Source organism: Calidris pugnax, unplaced genomic scaffold (genome assembly GCF_001431845.1).
Source record: "Calidris pugnax isolate Ruff unplaced genomic scaffold, ASM143184v1 scaffold23, whole genome shotgun sequence".
Lineage (NCBI taxonomy): Eukaryota > Metazoa > Chordata > Aves > Charadriiformes > Scolopacidae > Calidris > Calidris pugnax.
Genome location: NW_015090772.1, coordinates 176,551 through 199,889, shown reverse-complemented (window position 1 = coordinate 199,889; position 23,339 = coordinate 176,551). Strand labels below are relative to the sequence as shown.

General features: G+C 43.7%; 1 protein-coding gene across 4 annotated transcripts in view; it reads left to right on the top strand.

The window, feature by feature from the left end:
- Positions 1-5,836, top strand: part of EIF1B (eukaryotic translation initiation factor 1B) — a 38,820-nt gene extending 32,984 nt beyond the window's left edge. Inside the window, exons 3-6 of one of the 4 annotated variants that reach the window (XR_001412051.1) lie at positions 2,130-2,293; positions 2,996-3,097; positions 3,674-3,869; positions 5,387-5,836. Coding sequence is in view for 1 of the 4 variants with exons in the window: in XM_014942183.1 (XP_014797669.1) it covers positions 2,130-2,293; positions 2,996-3,097; positions 3,674-3,718 (311 nt within the window). In the remaining 3 variants the exon portion in view is untranslated. Of the gene's footprint in view, positions 1-2,129; positions 2,294-2,995; positions 3,098-3,673; positions 4,063-5,386 lie in introns of those variants that run through there. The other 3 variants (XR_001412047.1, XR_001412044.1, XM_014942183.1) reach the window with 3 other exon arrangements.
- The last annotated feature ends 17,503 nt before the right edge of the window (positions 5,837-23,339 follow it).

Here is a 23,339-nt window from a genome sequence, read left to right as displayed (position 1 = left end):
CCCCCCCCCCGGGGGCGTTGGTTTCCCCCCCCCCCAGCCCCTCGGGGTGAGGTTGCGGTCGTTGCCCGGCGGGTGTTGCCGTCCCCGGGGTGCCCGCCGTGCTCCGGCGGCTCGGCCTTGCCCTCCCCAGCCTCGGGAGCTGCCCTGTGTGTGTGTGCGGCGGGGGGACCTGGGCTGGGAGACTCGTCTCTCTCCCTGTTTGCTCCCTTTCCTCTCCCGTGGGAGCCGCCGCCATGTACCGTGCTCTGGCACCCCGTACCGCGCCGTTCCCCTCAGTGTCTAGGTGCGCCCCAAACCGGGCGTTTCTGTCAATTCTGCAGCCCCAAAGTTGCAGCCTTTGTGGGCAGAGGGAGCCTAGGGTTCGTATGGTCTGCTAAGGAAGGCAATCATTCTCCTCCGTTCCAATTGCTTGTTGATTTGCTGCCTCATCGTGTCCTTACCAATGTCCCAAAACCTGATATATGCCCTGCGAAGGGTATTGTTTATATCGATTGAGCTATACAGACTGTAGGTCATTTCTCTTGTATTAGGGAAGTTTACAGTGCTGGGCCATGGCTCTCCACCTCCCTTATCTATAGGCAGCAGAAGTGATATGGTAATGTTGTCAGGCTTTTGGTCTCACTTTTGTCTCTAATCTTCCGCACATATAAGCCACATGAGAAGGTTGTGTTAATCATGATTTGGGAGCTGATCCTGCGCTTAGGAAGGTGCTGCCCAAAGGATTTGTTTGAAGTAATCCAGTGTCAACACCTACAGCGCTGGCTTATCTCCAGCCTGGAATCCTCAGCTCTGCCGAGTGATCTTCATGCTTTTCTTTGACTGAAATTTTCTATTACTGTTTGCCCTTCGATCTGTGGGGGACATTGAAGTGCAGCACGTTATAACAAGTGCCTTAGTAGAAATTAAGCCAGCCAAGTTTCCCAGGGCTGTACGTCGTTCCTGTGAAGCGTGCATCCTCATGATGCTTTCAGTGCCTTTAATATTCTAGTCATCCTTGTTTTCACAAGGGTCAGTCTGTCTAGAAGCTGAACTGCTTCTCTTGCTATCTCTGCTGAAGTTTTACTCTTTTGCGGTATTTGTTTTGAGTGGATTGCAAAATTTGGTCAGCCTTTTAGGTTTGAGTTTTGATGGAAGTTTGGGGAATTGTAGCTTGCATGGCTGTTGAACCTACACTTTCTGAAGATCAGACTCTTCAATATGATTCTGATTAGTATGCAGAAATTACTTGCCATTTGTTTTTAAAAAAAATTCAAAACGTAGATTTTTTCATGCTTCAAGATTTATTTGGAGCTACTGATTAGGAAACTTGTAGGGCTATCAAATTTCTTGACAGAGTGAGCGTTAAATACTTTTTTTTTTTTTTTTTTTTGGTGGAGAACAGAGAACAAGAAGTATAACCCAGAAACCCTTCTTCTTCCTAAATGCCTTCCTATTTCACCCATGCTAGATAAATTTAAGCTTGGAAGAATTTGAGAGCTGACCTTTTTTTAGTCAAAGCCTGAATGAATTTTGTTAAAATTCCTGCCTAAAGCTACTGACTGGCAGAGGGGTCCTGGTTTACAGACAAGTTGTGACATCTGTTTGTGTCTGTTTACCCTGTTTTGTTTACATTAGTAGCCAAGAATTACATCCATGCCTTAAAGTGCTTGTAGCATGGTAGTTGTCAAGGTATAAGACTTTTATTCTGGACCTCTATAGGAGTGTGTGTATAAGAGTTTTTTGATTTTTCTGTCCTTAACAGTTGGTCTGATAAAGATAATGACTTTCATATTTCACTTCAAATGCATGTGGCTGTCTAAAAACTCATGTGCACTTGATGTTCGCTCAGAGCCCTGTTTTCAGGTTCAGAGCTTCAGGATTTACTGTTTACAGGAAATACTGAAGTAAATGGATATGTGAGCTGAAAATTGTTTATATCCGGGAAGGCACTGAAGAAACTGGATAGATGAGGGCGCTATGCTGAGTTAGTAGGGTAGTGAGACAATACATCTGTAGAAAAAAAGTACTCTGATTTAAACAGGGAGAAAACAGCAAGATTATCCCTTAAATAAAGTGAGAAATTTACTTGTTGGTTTTCGAATTGGGTGTTTCCCTTTGTGGGAATTACACAAATGGTTTTCCTCCTGCAGACCCCTTTGCTGATGCGACAAAGGGCGACGACTTACTCCCAGCGGGGACTGAGGATTACATTCATATAAGGATCCAGCAACGAAACGGGAGAAAGACACTAACAACTGTTCAGGGAATTGCAGATGATTATGACAAGAAGAAACTTGTGAAAGCTTTCAAAAAGGTGAAGTTGCTGATTTGATTTAATAATAAAGATATAAAAGAGTGTGGTAGCTTTTAATATGAGGTAACAGAATATTGATTTCATTCCTGCCAGCGCACATCACTTGCATGTTCAAGTTCATGCCTTTACCTCTCTTTCTCAAAACTCCTGTCAGTATGCAGTGACACTGATTTTTGCTAAAAAGTTAAATGTTTCTTTCCTATAAAGAAGTAAATAAAATACATTCTGAATGTTTCATTAAAATTTCAGAGATAACAGGCTTTGTTGATGTGAAGAATAAAATCAGTTTAAAGTAGAACTGTTTTTTGCATTCCTGCTCCTGTCATTGCTGGGTTGCTCTTGAAATAGAGATCTCGAGTTTCACCAGGATGTAAACATTTATTTTAAAATAGTTTGGAGTTGAAAGGCTGTGTCTTGTGACTTTGTTTTCTATTCTTGCAATGAGTGCTGGGTAGTTCCTCCTGCGCAGTATCTAATCCTGTCTTTGCCTGAATTAACCATCAGCAGCTTAGTTTGTGTCTGTATGCATCACTAGATACATTCCATTTGCTCTCAAAACCTGTGCAAAATAGATCTAGCCTTTGCCTTGCTTGGCATCAGAGCTTAGTAAACAGCTTCTGTGACAAAATTCTGCAGGAAAGACTTAAGAAGCAAAATAATAATGTACGTCAGGTGCCTTACAATGTGAATGTTTTGTTCTAGAAATTTGCTTGTAATGGTACTGTGATTGAACATCCCGAATACGGGGAAGTTATCCAGCTTCAAGGTGACCAGAGAAAGAACATTTGCCAATTCCTCTTGGAGGTAAGGGATTGCAGATAAATATCTAAACCTCTCTGGAAGCAATAGAGTGGCAGGTGGCACTGATGTTAATTAACCAGCTAAAGAGGTCTGCTGTAGTTCCTTTGTATTTTCAGCCAAAAAGTAAAATGACACTTGCAGAATAAGAGTAAGAATCAAAGCACTGTAGAATGCATTTACCCTGCAAGAACGTACCACTTGTTCTCTGGCAGTGCAACTTGACTTCTTCATTTGTAAAATCAAGTGTTTGATGCAAACCATCATTTTGAGACTGAAAACACTATAGAGGAAAAAGTCTTTCACCACAAGATTACTGATGCAAATCATGATATATATTGACACTGTCAAAGAATAAGTGCTAGGACTACAGAACAAGTCACATGTCTGGTAAGATTTTCTTTTTTATGTAGTCAATTCTTCTCCTGGCCCGGAAACATCCTGGGAAGTAGAAAACTTCTATATTGAGTATACATTGTATTGCAGTTTCTTTAATCAGAGTGTAAGATTGTGGTAACTTGATATCACTGTAATATCTGAAGCATGTAAGCTTTACTGAAATATGTTGCTTTTCTCCTTTAGATTGGCATTGTCAAGGAAGAACAACTGAAAGTTCATGGTTTCTAAAATACCTGTACTCTTGTGAAGAACCCTGCAGTATTTGGTCTTACCTACCCTGGCTCTTCTGTGAAAAATGAATCTTTGCAGTGAATGGACTTCCCTGTTACCTGAACATTTAAAATTTGATTCAGATTTGCATGACTGCGTGCACCACGTGGTGTGTAGACTAGAAACACATAAGAGAACTTCAGTAAGGTGGTAATGATAACACTTGTGAACTTTAACACATTTCCAATGGAAGTGTTTTAGCGATGATTGTTCAGTTTACTACTCTGCACCTGACTTAAATGTGTGGCTTGTATTAAAACAGTGTGTGTTGCTGCTTAGAAATAAAAGTTTATTCATATATTTTCTGGGATATTTGAAATGCTTTAGCTTAAGTTTTAAACTAGCACAGCAGCCTTACTAAAGAATGGCTACAGTGTTTTGTGGCAAGTGTAGCTCGCTGCTCATTGAATAAATTGGAAAATCTACATGATGAAGTATTAGCTAATTAATCAGTACATTAGCTTGCTGTGATCTTACCCTGTAGCTGTAAGACTAGAGCTTTAAAGTCTCTTGTGTAGGTGTATCTTAGTAGCAGCATGATAAGACATAAATTGTTTTCTGAGTAAGTAACTGGATATTCTCTAAAATGTTCCGCAGTGACTATGAAATATTAGTGTTAGACTTGAATAAGCTGAACTCCTTAAGGCTGCTGTTACTGAGAATGTGTTAAACATCTAGATCTTACATAGTACTCCCAAAATGTTTGAAGGAAGTGCATGGGATTTTGTGTCTCTTTTGTCACTGAGTGAACAAACGGGAAAGACATTGAGTTGGCTTCTGCCATGACTGTGCATTTAATGTTGGCAAGTGGAGTGCTTTCATTAGCTGACGGAAGTAAGGAAGGGAACAGGCTCTACACTAGCCTTTTTTTTTTTACCCTGTGAAAAGTTTTGTTATGACTAGCAGTTAACGTGGATTTTTTTTACCCTGTGAAAAGTTTTGTTATGTCTAGCAGTTAACGTGGAGGGGTTTGTAATGGGGTTTGGGTGTTACTACAGAAAGGTGATTTAGTCTACTTTTCTAGCAGGCAATAAGTTTGCTGTCATCTAAAGTTATAATAGGTTTGTTCCACCATCATCTAGTCTGAGTTAGGTGTAGGCATTTGGTATTTGCTTTTAAGAGATTTTGCTTTTAAGTCTCTTTACAGAATGGAATTATTTCATTTGGTGAAACATGCAGATTTTATCTTCCTTGTGAGCTACACATAGAATTTTTCTCTGAAACAATTCAAAACATGCTGAGATGAGGAAACCATAAGACTAGTGGGAAAAATTTAAAAAAAAAAACCCTACTTGTAATATTATGTAATTTCTGGAAAGGAAAAAAGAAAAATTTCTTTACTGCTAAGACTTAGTAATAACTTATTCGGGGAAAAAAGAACTAATGACTACCTATGTAAACATCAAGAATAGGCAAAAGTGCATTACTTAATATCACCTGTGCCTATACTGTGTTTCCTGTTCAGACTCACCTTTTGAAACAGAAGTGCTCAATTTTAACTCACTTGAATCTTTCTTTTTTTGTTTAAGATTTCTGAATTCAGATATGAACCTTTATGGCACTAAGAACAACTAGAGGAGCATTATAGAGCATATATATGACAGTTTGTTTCTCTGTCTGATCTAGACAATTCCAGCTGTAAGAATCCAGTGTCCGGTCTCCCAGTCTCCACAAACGCTGCCTGCTGTTACAGATCTTAGCTGGTCCAGAAAAAGGATGTTCCGGAAGATTGTATACGGTTAAGGTATAATGTGTTGAGGAGGTGGGAAAGCCTGCTGCAAAACAGGAAATACCAGCACGCAGAAGGGAAATCCAAAAAATAAGTCATGTGTAAGTCTTGCACATTAGCAGAATAAAATTGCACTGCAAGTTTACCTAGTCTTGATTCATAGATGCTAAAATAATTAATCATTTGGGGGTACGTAGCACTTAATGATTTTCATTTTATTAAATGCCAGAAAAACCTGATGTTCTCATTTAAAGTTTGTTCTCCTGCTCAAGAGGAAAAACTGGTATTACATGAGTTCTTCTAGTGAGGGTTTGAATTGGAGATTAAAAAACAATTAGCAAGTCTCATGTGTTACTGAGTCAGTCTTCATTTCAGATGGCATTCCATTAACTTTTACTACCTAAGCTTGAGTCATTTCTCTGTAGTCATTCTGCTTGGAATCAATAAGAAAAACTTAAACTGTTTCTTCCTCATTTAGAAGTCTTTTCTGACAGGAAGAACCTTGCAGTTGATAGGTGGCTTTGGGTTTTATGCTGGAGTGGAGCTGCGTTTGTTTTGACCTTTGAAGGGCAAAATTAAAAGGAGAGGGTATAAGAAGTAAGAAATTTGAAGTTTAAATCAATGGGGATTGTTGTGGCCAGAAAGAATTTAATCTTTCTAGAAGGAAAGCAGAAATTTTACTTCTGGAAGTCTTTTAAACTAGAACAGTGTCTCTAACTAGCCTTGTTAGAAGCCCAAGCCTCTTTGTGTGTTCTAGAGGAAAGGCTTCAACAATTTCATGTTTTGTCCTCTTTAATGTTTAAATGCCTACCATGAAAACCAATTTGTACAGTGAAGGCAGGTTTCAGTCTTTCCATCTATTCCAAAATAGGTTAAGAAACCATAAAGGATGTGGCCCGTAATTGTCAAGGCAGTGAAAGGGATCTAATAACAGCAAAACACTTTTAAAACCCATTAGTAGGACTCGAGACTGGGCAAGCTCAGACTGCAGACTGGTGGCTTCTTTTTGTTGGAATATTGTGAATTCTGTGTCTTTCCGTTTCCAAATCAAGACTGCTGCTCTTAACCTAGACTTTACCACAAGCTGCAATTGGATGTAGGAACTGCTGTTTCAAATTCACAGTCTTGCTGTGTGTAGTTATAGTAGGTTGTTGTAGCTGATTCTTTTAACTGATACACTGGAGTAAAGTGCTGCATAAATAAATCTGTTGTGTTGTCTGGTCAGGGCCTACATCTGCTTAATGCAGCTATGGACAACGAAATCATCGCTTCCCAAATGGTGGTAGCAGTCCTTATTTGTAGAAGGTGAGACTTAGTAATTCAGCTCTGTAGGCTGCCTGCTTTCTCTTGTTGTGTGAATTATCAGACCCTTGACCTTTGCCTGTGGTCGGCTAAGTCTGACCCTGTGTTTGAGAAGGGCAGGAAGAGCACAACTATGGACAGATAAGCCACCATTTTCTCAAGTGAAAGAACCTTTGAAGTGCACGGTGCTTAGGTTATGCGCGTACCATTCATTGGTACAATGGCTTTGCTTAACCCTTACTGCCTGCACAGCCTGCCAGAAAAGCATTTTGTTCTGGAGAACTTTTTTTGGGGAGGGAGAGGGGAATCCCTCCAAAAAAAATCCAACCTTAGCAAATAGGTTTATGTCTTAAGTCTGTTTTCATTCACTTAGATTCATCTGGACTGCAAGACCTCTGCAACATTGTTATTTCTGTATCTTTAAAAATCCTAATCAAACTTCCTTGAGAGCTTGGCATATAAGGTTCTAAATATATCTAAAGCCATTATAAAACTTAAAAATGTGAAGAGTCGTTGAAGCTTAAGTTTTCAGTACTTGAAAAAATAATGATTAAGCAGAGGTCTTCATTTTGCCCGGTTCTGCCATCCTGCTCATCAGTATGCGTTCCCCTAAAGGTGCAGGTGTAAGCAGATAGCCCTGCTGTAGTGAGAGACGCTGTTTGTAGTTTTTGTAAGATCTCACCTGATGTTTTGCACTGTTATGGCCTGTGCTACTCTAATTTTACTGGTATAGGATGGATGCAGCTTGAGTTCCAGTCAGCAATTCTTGTTTCCTTAACCCGGAGGTGCACAGGGTCCGTGTGTTACACCCTTGTTCAGAGCAGCTCGTTAGTGCTCTGACTGTGTGAAGTATGTCCAAGATTGTCATTTAGCCATTAAAGGATGGGGGTGGCCTTTTTATTGATTACGTTAGGACATGGTAGGGGCTCCTGTTACTTCTAGTGTGTTCAGTGTTGATTAGTGCAACTGCTTGTTCTTCTAATTAGTGTGCTGATGCCACTAGGGAAATCGAAGTGGTCTTAGAGGGACGTGTGTATTTAAGAATCTGCCTTCCTCCTACAGCTCTCCATACATCCATACTTGGTTTAGTTGGCAACATGAAGGTTACTTTCCAGTTACAAGATCAAAAGCTCTTGAGATGAATAAGGGAAAAATGACATAGTTGTTCTGTGTTTGCTGTACGGATGATTCACGCCTCCTGTTTCCAGTTTACATTAAAAAAAAGTCTCAAAAGAGGATTTGTACTTGGCACGACTTTTTAATGTTTGCTACAGGCCTGTGATTGATCTCTTCATGAACAAGTCAACCTGTATTGGGGTATTGCTAGAGAGCTGAGACAACAAAGTCTTTTGAAATAAAGTGTACCGATGGTATTTTATGTATGCTTTTCTAAAACACGGGGAATTTTACACTATTATTAAGTAGGATTGAGGTTTTTTTGGTGGAAGATAAAAAGTAGTGTAATTTAATAGTGATGTATTTGGTCCTCTTGTAATCAGTTTTGATTTCTTCAAGAAATGTTATATTTCCTCTTTTAAATTTGTACCATAATCTGTACTAACCAACTTAAAAAAATTGTGACTTGTACTGGGGTATCATAGCTCTAAAACGAGACGATGGTATTGGCTTGATGTCTAAGGTTTTGGGTAGAAGAGGATCTAATTTCTTTAATGAGCAAAATGCACATTGTTTTTAGATGAAGCCAGTGATGAGTGCTCAAGTTTTGGTCTTGGCTATTTTTAGAATGTCTTGCATCTGTGAAATGTGAAGGCACATTTCTGAGATTAATTTGGGGTCTGATTAAAAGTACTTGTGTGAATAATAAATGCTTTTTGCCATTTTAAGCCATTTTTGCTACGATTATGCAGCGGAATACCACGATCCAGACTTAGTTCTCCGAGTCGCTGAATTCTGGAGACGCAGTTGCAGGAGGACTGGTGGTGGTGCTCCTTGAAGGTGGGGTTTAGCTGTGAGCTGTGGTTGTGGTCCCTCTCGCAGTCGGAGAGGGAACCAGCGCTGTTCCTGCAGCACAGACAGACAAGCCTTGGGCCTCGTGATGGGACAGGTAACCCCCTTGTTTTGGTAGCCTCTCCCTCAAATCTACTAGAAGTTTGCTCTTTAGCTAGATCCAGCAAATGATAAATGTGGTGATGTGTAATCAGAGCATAGTTCTGGGGTAAGAAAGATGAAAAATGGTATATTCCCAGGAGTCCTGCTGGAAAAATCTGCTGGGGGGTACCTCCCGATGAATGATGGGGTACACCTCAGTCAGTGCCAGATAGATTGGTGGTACCAACACGTCTGTGCTCAGTGACACTGGTGGAAAAGGTGGCCCTGCAGCCCGGGTGTCTGTTAGTGTCTGTTCAACACTCACTGCCGAGTTACAGGTGTAACTCAAAGCCCAGATCTGAATTAGAACTTGGAGATTCGGATCAAAACCACTGTCCGGGTTCCTTTAATAAATACTAACCTGTAAATTAATCTATTTATTATTCAAGATAATTGATACGAGTGAGAATTCAGTATAAAAAAGGCTCTTTAGGAAATATTGGACAGCTGTGTGTCACTGGATGAAGCTACAGGCAGCGGGAACACAAAGGGCAAGTCTGGAGGCTCCCTGGGCTCCTTTGCAAAGGTGGTGGTGGTGTCGCTTGGCAATTTTTGTGCCTGGGATGTGTCCTCAGCTGTTCACTCAGTGCACCCCTTCTCCTCAGTCACCTCAACAACAGGATGATGATCTCTAATCTCTTCTTAGTTTCTAGTATTTTATTAGCTGTCTCAGTTTGATTCAGGCTGCAAATCTTCACCTTGTTAAGCTACGTTTTCAGGAGGAAGGCACTAGGGATGCTTTAAAAAGGAAGTTTAGCTGAAGTAACTGAGTACGAGGAGAATCTTCCAAGTGCATGATTTGGGCGTTACACTTCTGCGAGGAAGCTGTTGAAGTGGAAGCCTCTCTTACATTACCTTATGAGGCATTTCCTGCCCCAGAATAGTTGTTGCTCAGTTTATTTCAGTGCCCTACGCCAGCCCCAAAGCGCTGCTTTCTCCCAGGTCCCCATCTGGAAGGCACAGCATGGGCTGTGTGAGCTTTGTGTGTGCCTGCTGCTCTCCTGAGCCCTGGGAACGTGCATGGCTGCCCCTGGCTGCCTGATGGAAAGGGCAGAGGTGGCAAAAGGAGAAGCCCAGGGTTTGGCTTGCAATTTACACTTTCTGTAGGGGTTTAGTGATGCAGCAAAGTGGCTGCTGGGAGCAAAGGAATGAACGTTTTGGCGGTTCCTTCACAGGTACGTATCGAGAGACATTGCCCTGAAGTTCACAGAATTGGACAGACCGTGTGTTTGGGATCCCGTTCTGTAGTGCTGATACTGACAAAGCGTCCACTGTCTTTTATTTTTCAAAGGTTTACTTGACCTTTACTTTTGGACAGAGTTTTTCCTCTTCACTGAAATCTGGGCCTCAGCTGGGACAGCTCCAGCTGATGGGACCCAGAGATCCAGAGGAACCACCAGCTTGCCTCTGTCCCCACCCTCTCCATGCTGTTCTCCCGTGTGAGCAGATTTAAATACTTTGGGTTTGTATGTAGAAGCCCCTGGTGTGTGTGTAAGCACTTCTCTTGATGTCTCCTCCCTCTGAGAATATGTTCCATGCTTCCTTCTGTCCTCAGAGACACGTGGTATTTTTGGGCGTTCTCCAAAGGTCCGGGCATGGCTTAGCACAGGATTCTTTTTTTTCTCACAGGTCATGTAGAATTAGGAAGTCTAAATTTACAGGGGGAAATCAGAGCGGATGCTGTACGGTCACACAGAGTCTGGTTTAAAAGAGGTGGCCCGTACGTACCCACGTTGTTGAGTGATGTGTTACACGGGCACGTGGTGAGCTTTTGATCTGATCACGTGTGGCTGTTCCCGGTGACGCTCTGGAGGGAGGCTGCCTGCTCCTCCAGTGCAGAACGAAGCACAGTGGGGAGACTTGGTGCTGCTTTGGCTTTGTTCCTCCGGGAACGACACCAGGCCATGCTGCGGAGCCGTCCAGATGGCCACCCTTCCCTCTGCTCTATGCCCATGTCCATCAGCCATCTCCTGCCCTGCAGGTAAGATCCCCAGGTCTGGGGGTCCATATTGTTGTCCTACAGAGGTGAAACACTAGGCACGGGGACTCATTTGTGACCAGAGAACTGACATGCAAATGTAATGGGTAAATAAATAGTAGCAATGAGTAAATGGTACATAGATACAGCTACACAGAGCAACTTGCTCTTTTGACCCTAGAGTGTTTCTTTCCTCATGATGACATTATCCCTTTTCATGTGCTTTGTTTTCAGTAGTGAAATGTCTTTATCTTGCTTGTTTTGTTTGAGCAGAGTGAACTGTGATGTCAGTCAGTGCCATTTCTCTGGTGTGGCTCCCTGAAATGGCTGCTAATGCACGAGAGCTGAGGAACGGGCTGTGGGGCGTGTGGTACATTGAGCCTGGAAAGTATGCAAGATGCTTTTCTCCTCATCTTAATTGTAACTGTCCTCTCAGCCACTGGCTTATTTAAGATCCATAGGTTTGTGTCCATTGTGCAATTGAAGTTTTACAAGTAGCTACTGGGAGATTACAAGAAAAGATTTTTTTAAAATTCACATTCTGCAATGAGCATTGTTTTTACCTTTCTGAGAGGAGATAAGGGACTCTTGGCCTTTTTTTCAAAAGCCATTAAATAATCAGTCCCTATCAAACCAACCCATTTTATCAGCTTCAAATATATTTTAAATGCTGCTTCTGTAAAAGGCCAGCGTGCCATTCCCAGCCTCTGTCCCTAGGTGTCGCTGGAACACAGCACATGCTGCAGATAGTGACACCGGAGCCGGGAAAAACGGCTGTAAAGTTTAGATGAGGGAATGCAGAGGGGAAAATTCGGTAAAATTCCCAGGTGGTTGCAGACATAACCCGTGTGAAACTGTACCCCACATCTAATGTGTCAGAGAGGATCTGAAATCTGTCCGTAGTTGTACCCCTTCCCTCTGGTGGCTGCACATCACCACCGACAGTAGCTCAGTGTGTGCTCAGTGCAGAGCCCTGTGCCAGAGGTGTGAGGGAGAGTCCCAGGGCGCTACTGCAGAGAGAAGGAGGAAATCTACAGGAAGAGGCAGGAGATGACAGCTACGGCTTTGTAGCAGGTAAAAGTCAGCTCATGGCAAGGTGCCGTGGAAATAGGCACTGCCTATGTGCATCTCCACAGTTCCCACCAGCTAGCGCTGCCCCTCCTCGGACAGCGAGCCAGTTCTGGGAGGTGAATCCAAAGGAAACTATTTGCCTTAGGGGGTTAAGGAGTTGCTTCTCCTTCACAGAGCCCTGTGCCAGAGGTGTGAGGGAGAGAGTCCCAGGGCACTACTGCAGAGAGGAGGAAATCTACAGGAAGAGGCAGGAGATGACAGCTACAGCTTTGTAGCAGGTAAAAGTCAGCTCATGGCAATGTGCCGTAGAAATAGGCACTGCCTATGTGCATCTCCACAGTTCCCACCAGCTAGTGCTGCCCCTCCTCTGACAGCGAGCCAGTTCTGGGAGGTGAATCCACAGGAAACTATTTGCCTTGGGGGGTTAAGGAGTTGCTTCTCCTTCACTGGGGCCATAAGGGTATTTGGGTAGATCCAGGTATTGATAATCCACTGGGGCCATAAGGGTATTTGGGTAGATCTGGGTATTGATAATCTTAGAATCATAGAATTGTACAGGTTGGAAGGGACCTTTTAAGATCATCAAGTACAACCATCAACCTAACACTGACGAAACCACCACTAAATCTTGTCCCCAAGCACTGCGTCTGCCTGTCTTTGAAATACCTCCAGGGATGACAATTCCACTGCTGCTCTAGGTCTCCCCTCAGCCTGTTTTTCTCCAGACTAAATGCCTGGGGGCCTGTTCCAAGACTGTAAGAGTTGGAAGCAGCCCATTCGAGATGAGCTCCTCGAACACAACACTTTGGATTTCAGTGGGTATTTTGTTCATAAAAGGAGGCTGAAACACATTTTTAACATCTGTAGGATCAAAACTATTTTATTAAAACTGCCATAGAAAAGAAAAAGGCTCTGATTTGGTGAGTAAGTGTTGGAAAGTATTTCTCAGACTTTTGCTAAGAAAGGATGAAAGTTGTCACCATGTGATCTTTTAGGAAGCTGGTTCTTTCCTGAGCTGAAATTTTACAAAGTGAATTTCTAATTCAGCTCTGGATTCAAATGCTGGTATGAGTCAGTAGCAGTCTTTCTCTTGACCTTAGTGGGATTCAGGTGAATAAAGGGAGCTTTGTAAAACTGAAACCTCCCTTTTGTATATTAACCTTTATTTTTTTTCCTTTTTCAAGAGTGAAGCACCAGTAACAGTACAATGATTTTATGAGATTACAAGATTAGAAGGTACCCTGTGTCCAGCAGATCAGAGTTTTGGAACTCTGGAGCCAGTTCCATCCAATGGGTAGGTGACGTGCATCAAGTGAGAGTCTGGGTCACAGGCACTTGTCATGTTGGAAGATAGCACAGGGGTGTGTCATGATAGGGTTCCAGAGAAGTATGTTAGTTATTTAAACCCCGTTTTCCTACAATGATGTATGTCTGTCTTTCTGGTCAAAGCAGGGGTGCTGACCCCTCCACTTGGGAATTTTAGCTACTTGTGGACTCTCCCAGCAGGCATTGTTGGTGTGGGTGTGTGATGCTCTTAGGGCTGGGGTGGGATGCATCGTGATTGTGTACCTCATCTCAACCAGCCACACTTTAACAAAACCAGGCCAGATTTGGGAGTGTGGGGAGCAGTTGGCCCCCCTGGGCTGATACAGAGACCCTGCCAGTACTTTGGTGCCCATGACACGCAGGGAGGGATTAGGCTGTTCACTGCCTGTTCCTTACTCAGGCAATCCGCCACGGCTTTTGCTGCCAACCATGGGCCCAGCTCAAGGTGAGGCTCACTGCACCTCTCGCTCTGGCACCCCTTTTCTGACTTGGCACCTGCTTTGGGCTGAGGGGTTGCGAGTGAGACCCTGAAGAAGCACAAAGACGGTTCCTGCCGTCGCTGAAGCTGGGGTACAGGAGTGTAACCCAGGCTTGGTGATGGAAGAAGACAAATGGGCTGTTCTCCAGCACCCACACCTATGGAGGTTCAGCCTCCATAGACCTGAGACTACCCTCCTACCCTGCACTGGAAGGACACTCTCCTGCTGAGGGTCCTGACTGACCTCACCACTGGTAAGATCCCAAACCCCAGCCAGCAGATGTTAACAGCTGGGGTCCTCCCTGCTGCCATCCATGCAGCTGGATTGCAGAAAAAGCTCTAATCCAAAATGTAGTCTTATATCTTCAATTCACATGTGGAAGGACCTCTTCATACCCTGTGGGGAATCTTTCAAACAAATAAATCAATATAATTTCCTGCAATGTAAGAAGGTACTGAATGATTTTATTTTATTTCCTGATGGTGTGAGTATATCAATTCCATTAAGGTTATCTAGGTTTAGCTGCTGATGGAGATGTTAACCCTGAAGAAAGGGGACTTACTCTTCTGGTTGAGATGTCTCATTGCCTCTTCCTTTTGGGGCTGGTGAGCTCATTTGGGTCCCTGTGGGTAACGTGACTCTGGGATGTGGCAATCGCAGCCTCCTGCTCTGTGACACCACGGACACTGCTGTGGAATAACAGCAGCCGCCTTGGCACAGCCAGCAGGGAGCAGGTGAGTGTTCCTGGGGCAGGGGCACTGACCTCTTCTGGCACAAGCTGCTAAGAATAGTGACTTGAGAAAAAGGGAAAGGAGAGAAAAGCAACTAAGAGCAGAAAATGGGCGCTGAGCTCACATGGGTAACTCGGACACTGATCCTGGCTGCATTCAGGGTGATTCTGAGAAACAGCAACTTCAGGTAAGTGGCTCTACAGTAGGATTTACCCTTCACATAAAGGTACAATTTGAAGTACATCATGTTTTATACAGATATAAGAGTCAGATGGTCTGATGTGAGCGTTGACAGTCCAGGCCACATACCTTCCTGTAGCGCAGGGTAACTGGGCACAAAGTGCTCTGCTCATCTGATGTGAGCGTTGACAGTCCAGGCCACATGCCTTCCTGTAGCGCAGGGTACAGGCACAAAGTGCTCTGCTCACGGAGGCTGCTCCTGCTTGTGCAGAGCTTGGATGAAACCTAAAGAATTTTTCTAATGTCATGCAAGAAAAATACATGGAGTAAGACTTTAGATTTAGCTGTTCTTCACAAAGATGTTATGTGTGAGGAGTCTGGATGTGCTACCTCAGAGAGGGGAAAAAAGGGTCTATTGCTAAAGCCAAGAAACCGAAGGTATGATTTCATGACAAAGGCAGATCTACTAATGATATGGTGCCATGGAAATTAAACCATGAGTCACTTTTACTTAAGATTAACATATTAGTTACAATACTAGGAATCACACTGCAGACCAGGAGCACCTGGTCCTAGACACCACACAACATCACAAGACAGTGCCTGTTCCTCCCCAAGTAACCTGAAAGTAGTCATCAGATGTGGCTGTAGGAACAGGCTTTCAGAACTACTGGGTTTGATGGCATTGGCCTTAGATGGTCCATGGCTGTCTCCAAGCGTGATGTAGGCGGTGGCAAGGTGAGCAACAAGCAAAAAATCCAGATTTGGGAGTCAGTCCCTTCCCACTGACCTCTCTGGAGGCTGTGCACAGCCAGGAGTGGATGCAGCCCATAGCACCCGCCAGCTGCTGCCAGAGCACCCTCTGGAAACGGCCAGCATTGCTTGGGGACGGGCTACAGAGAGTCTCCTCGGTGCCTATCGATTGCTGCGGGGCTGTAGGCACCTGAATATACTTCTCTATTTGACCCAAAGCTCTTCTAACCCTCTCCTCACCTTCCCTTTCAGGAAATCGAATGAGTGGAACCAGCTTGTTTGGGAAGCTTAAAGGTTCCCTAGGAAGCAAGGACATGCAGACATGTCACTTAATTCTGGAATTCATTGACTACAAGATACAGAATCCCAAACCAAACTGTAGGTCAGATTAGAGTGTAATCCCTCCCAGAATTCATTGACTACAAGATACAGAATCCCAAGGCAAACTGTGGGTCAGATAGAGTGTAATCCCTGCCAATTTCATTCTTGGTCTAGATTAAAGCTGTAAATATAACCTGAGCATTGTGCAGTCCTGCAAATGAAGACTTCTCATAAGACTTAGGGATGGTGCCCATCAGTCTCTTACCAGTAAGAAAACCATCATATAACCTGAGCATTGTGCAGTCCTGCAAACAAAGACTTCTCTAATACTTAGGGATGGTGCCCATCAGTCTCTTATCAGTAAGAAAACCATTTGGAAGTACATTTATATGGGTCAGTTTAATGGAAATACTGCCACTTCACATATTGGGTGGGCTCAATTTCAGCTAATTTAGCAATTAAACATTTTGTGTAAGCTGTCACTCATTGCGGAAAACAGGTGCCTTAATGCTTACAGCAGCTGAGCGTGGTCTCTCACTGAAGTGTGGACCTCTTACCTTTTCAACTTACCAGAGAGACCAGCTGTGATCTGGGCTCTGCAGCTCTCCTGAGCTCAGGAGCTTGTTGCATGTTGGAGCACAGGTGAACAGATACTCTGAAAAGGAGTCTTTGGAAAAGCTATAATGCTGGAAAGCACAGAAACCAGGGTGAATTGGTCTTTTGGAATCTATCCATTGAATTCAGGAAGATACCACCTACACATCATTTTACAGTCATTCCAGAATACAGAGTAAAGGTTTCAAAACGATCCACAATTTGGAACACAAATCTAAATCAATGTTACTCCTTTCCTCAAAGTGACAGTCATACAACACTTTTGACAGCTGAGGAGAAAGTAGCACTAAAGCACTTAGCCCAGTTCTTCAGTTGGGAGCAAATTTGAGATGTTGCATAATGGAAGGGTTACTCTGAGGACCATGGCATGGCATCAAGTACGGATGATTTAGATCTAGCTGGAAATTAATTCCTTCATCAGCTCTTTTGTAAGTAAAGAAATTAGGTCTGCTAGTTGGTGTGGGTGAAAAACTGAGGTTTCATGACACTGATGGCTGTTCAGGAGGCATGAAATGGAGTTCTACTGGGGATTGTATCCACAGGCTAGATCTGAGAGTCATAAATTGATGAGATTTTTGAGCAAATACCTTTTACAAATAAAACTGGACACATTTAATAATCCAGATTCAAAGGGCATAAAATGATTTCAAAGGTAGCTTTGCTTCTTGTCAAATTTCTAAGATTCCTGTCCCTAACCAGCACCAGGGATCCATCCCCAACTTGTTACCAATGTCCTCTCCTCTTACCACAAACAGCAGCTTTAGTGGGGATTTTTTCTCCTTCCTTTAGTAGCAGAGTTGAAAAGGATCTACTGAAATACAATATTCATCTTGTCACCTTCTTCCTTGTTGCCTCCTTCAAACGTTGACCCTGTCCCTCCAGCCCCTCTCCAGCAGCAAAAGCAGAGAGAAGTGATCTCCTGCCAGTGCCACGGGGCTGTGTGAAACTCAGACATTTATATTTCATAAAATGAATGTTTGCTGGACTGAATAAATACATGTGTCTTCGGCATTAACAAAACACTTCAGTGTAGACAAACCCAGTCTCTCTGCCCACCCCAACCAAAGAAATCAAATAATAACAGTAATTATCCTGCACAGCACAAGCTATCACTGGAACAAACAGGTTAATATCTATTTCTGCTCCTACTTAGTTGTGAGCCACTTTTCTCAGAGGTGAGTAATCAAGGAAGGGCTACTGGTAGTTTAGCAATAATGTTTAATGAACTGCAAAATGATCTGTTTGTAGAAGGATTAATAGCTCTCTGCACATTAACCTCGTGTGGGTTGGTTAGTGAAGGGAGATGCTGTCTCAGGGCATGGGCCTGCAGCTTTCAGCCTTCAGCTCTCGGGCTGAAGTCACCACTGCAGTGTCACAAGGAGTGTCACGCTCAAGTATTAGCATAAATTAAAGTTTTATCTCCACATAGAGTTGGATATACCGGTCGGGGGGAGAGGGAAGGCCGAAAGGATGGATGTAAGGGGAGTATTCCCCACCATTAACAGTGCAGTCTGTGGTCCCCATTATGTATGGAGAGGGGTTGATAGAATTTTTCAGCTCCCCACGAAAAGTAGCTTTTGGAAATACACATGTACAATAATTTTAGTAAAGCATACCATATATAGAAAGCATCGCATGAAACTTGGACCTCCAGGAATTTTCTCTCCAGCATTAAACAGAGCTTTTTTTCATGTTTTTACACGGTTTCATTTCAATGCCCAAGGAATGTAAAAAGCCACCTCTGTTGCAGGTTCATTAATACAAAAGCAAGAGATTACATCTGGAAAGGGACCTGAACGACCTAGTTCTATGAACACCTCTGATCTTTTATCTGCACGGTGAGCTGACTTTTCTGCAACACACTAAATGGAATTGTTGGTCTGGCAAGAGGGAAGCAATATGACAGTAGAATAATGAGCATTAGAAGCACGGGCTTCTGCCCCACCAGTACACCCAACAGTAGTTATCCAGTCAACGCACCTGGAAAAGTTGAGCCCAGAATGAGAGTCATCCAACAATCTCAGCTTTTGTCCATTTAACTGAAATCCAAATTCTATTTTGTAATGATGGATGTAGAAAAAAAAAACCACCACATATTTAAAAACCATTTTAGATTCCTTTGGCCCCTAAGTAGTCATTTTTGTCAATAGCGATGGCTGCAATGCTGGTCTGTTGGCGCATTTCTTCAGCCCAATTCTGGCCTAATAGTCGTGCCGCTGCTTAGTGCAGCTTCCTTTCATCATGGTTTAATTCCTGTAGCTTTGTGTTCTATCAGTTAAAGCTAAGTAAAATTAGACTGCAATTTAATTATAACGCAATCAGCAGTTCTGGTCAATGAGAATGAGATTAAGTGCCGAGCAAATCTGTTATGGTGGAAAACAATGCTGAAATAAGCACTCAGAGCCTCTAGTTAAAGGACACTCCTGTGCCCGTGCGGTTCCTTCCAGGCAGCTGAAAAGCAGCGTGCGTGAGATGTGGGCATTTGCCAGGGGGTGGGCTTCCTGAGCCCGTTTCTGCTCTTTGCCACAGCCAAGGGTTTGGTGGTCTTTTTGTTTGGTGGCCTTTTTGGGGCTGTGCCGGATGAAACTTTCTTCTGCCCCACCAAATCCACCTGGTGAGTGGAGGCCGGGCTCTTCCCCTGGTGCTGCCCCGTGGATTGTGTAACCCACAGCCCACTGAGAGCCCGGGCCATCAAAGGGTGGCTGCCACACACAACCTCAACCTCCTCCCATGGGATCTTCAGGCACGAGACCTCTCCCTGGGGCTGGGACAGGGCAGCAGTGTCACTGCTACTGCCGGCTGGTGTCCCCAGAACAGCCACCCACACGCTGGCCTAGAGCTGGGCCTCTCCCAGCCCCTCTCCTGAGCGCTGCTCAGTGCTGTGAGAAAGAGAGAAAGATCTGCTGCTGGATCCAGAACGTACCAAAAATGATGCCCAGGCTCTGGTTCCTCCGCAAATGCAGTTGGTGCCTCTGCCCAGCTGTGCCAGCTGGGGGTCACACGTGACACTGGCGTTTGTGGGACCCGTGGGCTACAGGGTGATGCTGCGAAGAGCTGAGCGGGATCCAGCTGGAAGGTTCTTTGATGGGACAGGCCGCTTGCCATGACCCAGGTGTCCCGCTGTGGGTAAGCAAATTCAGGAGAATCAAACGGTCTAATGGCATTAGTCTAATCTGCCGCGCCAGCAGGAGATCAGGCAGGCTGGGTAGACATTAGATGGCAGTAAAAACTACAGTTTTCAGGGGCTCCAGCAGGTGGAAATGGGATTAAGCCCAGTGGGGGGAATGGTTTAGGGAGGAGGAGTTATCTCACAGACTTGCCACTGCTTGCAGGTCACCGTGAAGCACCCTGTTCAACTGGAAACTAATCACAGCACAGCAATTATCTAAGAGACCTTCATGGACTAATTCCTCAACCAAGCTCATTTTAATTAGGCCTCATAAAACCGTTTGGAAGAAGGGTGATGATATTTTGAAGAGGTCACTGACTGCTGGTGGTAATTTGCTGCAGGTGCAAGGTGTAGCTTGTGACTGTCCTCCAGCTTCACATGGCAAGGTTCCTGGTGCAGGCACCTCAGGAGCTGCAGGGGCTTTGAAAAGTCCCCGTAGCACCGTGTCAGAGAGATGCTGCTTGAATCACTCCCGTGGTTGTGGAGCACGACGAGAGCTGGTCCAGAGACATTACTGTAGGGCCCACGGGTTGAAGCTTTTCTGAGACATTGAAAAACAGAAACAAACAAGAGGCGGGGAAATGCATCACATCCTCTGCCTTGTAAATGAGGAAAGGCTTCTGAGCAGATAAAAAAAAAAATCTTTTAATATCATCTAAGCCATTTGTTCATTTAGCCACAGCAGAGCTAACAAAACCAAATGTTGTCAGCTCGGTTTAATTGCCATTCTCGTAAGCCTTGTGGTGCCTCTTGGGGTTTGTTTGGTTTGGGTTTTTTTTTTTACGTCAAAACAGCTTGTAAAGGCAAACAAATATAGGAGAGTTTGATTCTTTTGTTTACCTGTTTTTGCTTTGAATGAAGTCTTTTAGTCTGTCTGCCTGGATGAATGAATTCTTGAATAAATTTAAATTCCTTGCCCAGGTGCCTGGCAGAGCCCATTTGAGAGGTGCCATTGGGCGAGGGCTTCCAGGTGGTGGCTGTGAGTGGGAGGGTTCTGCTCAGCCCAGCCAATGTAACCCAGTGTCCCAAGTGCCTGACGAGGGTCTCAGGGCAGGTGACTTTCAGGTTTGTTGTAGGGGTTGGGAAATTTAGAGGCACCTCACATCACCAAGCCCCCTTCAGTGCCAAAAACCTCCCCTGGCAGAAGGGTTACACAGCTCTGTTTCCAAACTGGTTGCATACGTTTTGTGTGTTCACTCAGCTCTGGTAGTTCCTTTTCCCTGTAGTTCAGCATGAATTTTAATCGTTCTGTCCTCGTTTGGGACAGCACTTGCTAATAAAGAGCAGAAAGAGGCAGTGAAACACTAAGATGCTGCTGTTTTCTAGCAAAGCCAGCCCTGCAAGTTTCTTCCCAATACATCCATGATTTGTTCAGAAAACACCGAACATTGTTGAGAAGAGTCTTTAGCTGGCTTGAGTGAATGAGATGGGAATCGGAGAGCTCTCAACCTTTGCAAATGAAGCCTTGAAGTCGTTCCAAATACTCGGGGTCTGGCTCTTCACGGGAGGCAGCTCGGCCAGCGCAGTCACGGAAACCCACGTTTAATCCCACCAAGAAGTCCTGCAGTGGTTTAGCCACAGATGGTTGGCACGATGTCCTTTGGGAAACACAGGTGGTTGACACAAAGCAGGGACTCGTAGGCTCCACCGGGGGCCTCCGTGACCAGTCTCTGCTGGAACCCAGTTCCAGTGAGGAACAGAATGAGGTGTGTTTGAACCGCCAAATAAATGAGGCACATAACTATTGTCAGTAACCACTCTACATTACATACACAGATGTTAAAAATTCAGTGCTGGTTCCCATGTTGGAGAGTTCCAAAATGAACATCCGCATCCTCTACTTTTGTTCAACCAAGCAGATTTTTAACTTACACAACACCTCGTAGGAGAAATCCCTGAATTTAACATACTGTTTTCTGTCACTGAGGTGCTGGTTAATTGAGGGTGTTTTTGATGTTATTATGTTTCCCTCAAGAACCCATTTAAAACATCCTCAAGTGGAAATCAGACTCTGGTGTCATTACCCCGACTGGTTTCAAGCACATCTTCCTTTCTCAGCCAGGCCCTCCCCTGTTGAGCAGAAAGCTCTAGCAATACCCTTATGTGCTGCAGCAGGGCCAGCCAGGAGAAATAAGACTGCATCTGTGGAAATGAACTAGCCATTAAATTGTAATCTTACCTACAGATGTAAGAAGAGCAGGAAACAAAAACAATGACAATTTGTCATCATAGCTGTCCCGGCACTGTTTTGCATAATTAGTGTTACTGTTACCTATACTTCAGGTGTCCCCTTTGTGCTAACAGGACTCTTTCTGATAACAACTGCACATGATGGGCCATGTAAGCAGAGAGTAAGAGCCAGTCCCTGCTCTGAAGGGCTTCCTTGCTCCAGTGTCTTCCTTTTAGGTCAATATTAGCATGGCAGGCGTTTAAAAATACATGCAGGCAATAGAAAGACTGTGCAGGCCTTCCATCCAGGAGAAGGGGTGAGACAAAGCTGTCTTCTCTCATTCAGATGTGTACGATAGCTGCTCAGTGCATTTTGATATGGCTCCTTCCGAAGGGTTATAGCAGAACATATATTTTGGAGGTCACATTGATTCATTACCAGCTTCCAGTGAGATAATGTATGAAGTGAACATGAAAATCAATAAGCCAAGCAAAATGAAAGAGCGTGAGATAAGCAGAGGGAGACGGAAGAAATCAATGCCATCCAGCTACTATGACAGTGAGACAGAGTCCATAAGTGATCATATTAAATTCGTAAGTCACATATTTCAAATACCAGTCTGTAACATCACCCACGTAACTGTAACAGGGATTGGCATCACTATATTCACATATTTACATAATTGCAGTGAAATTCTTCAGATTATACCTAGTGAACTTCTCCTTCTACAAAATATCACAGTAAGTTCACAGTTGTTCCAGGATGCATTTTTCTGAATAACCTTTATATGTTTAGTATAGGGAGATTTATTGATATAAGATCAAATATTAACCTGACTTTCATAACCTGGAGAAAATAAGCCGCATTTGGAATAAAGACATTGACTATGACCCTATTGCTGGCTGTGGGGGTGCACAAATACATAAATAAATAGACAGATAATACAGCAACATCCTCTGATCTAAATGGCTGTGGGGGTGCACAAATACATAAATAATACAGCAACATCCTCTGATCTAAGCTGATTATTAATTTCATTCAAGCCATATTCTCATTCTTTTTGGAAAGACTGTACCATATTGACAGGAAAGCTGCCTGAATGTTTTTTCTGCACTTCTTGTGCATGTCTTTCTCCTTTTTTTCCTACCGTGGCAGTGCCTGGTTTGGCACTGTGAGTGAGGGCTTTTACTTCTTTTCCCACTCAGGACCGTATCATGCAGTACATTATCAACATCTGATACTAAACACATAATGCAGATTGTATTTTTCCCAGTTTTTCCTCACTGATGATGGAGTTCACCTCTTGTTCAACCTCTTTTTAGGCCACACCACTGAAATGCCTTTCAAGAGCATCCTTTCATTACTGTGATAATAGATTTTTTTAAAATTCTGTTGGCATTTTGAAACCTCTCTTTAAATACTCTCTGGATGAATGAGACAGAGTCAGACCATGGTTGAGCTGAGTACAAGAATGGATGATGTGACGGCAAAGGTGTTGTAATACCATTAAAAAACCAAAAAGCTGCTAAACCCAGAACAACCCTTGTACCAGCTGCCCAGGACGCCTGCAGCTGTAGGGCGCAGATGATTTACTAACACTGTAGAGAAGCTGGAGACCTTTGCCTGCGTGGAGGTATCTGTTAGCA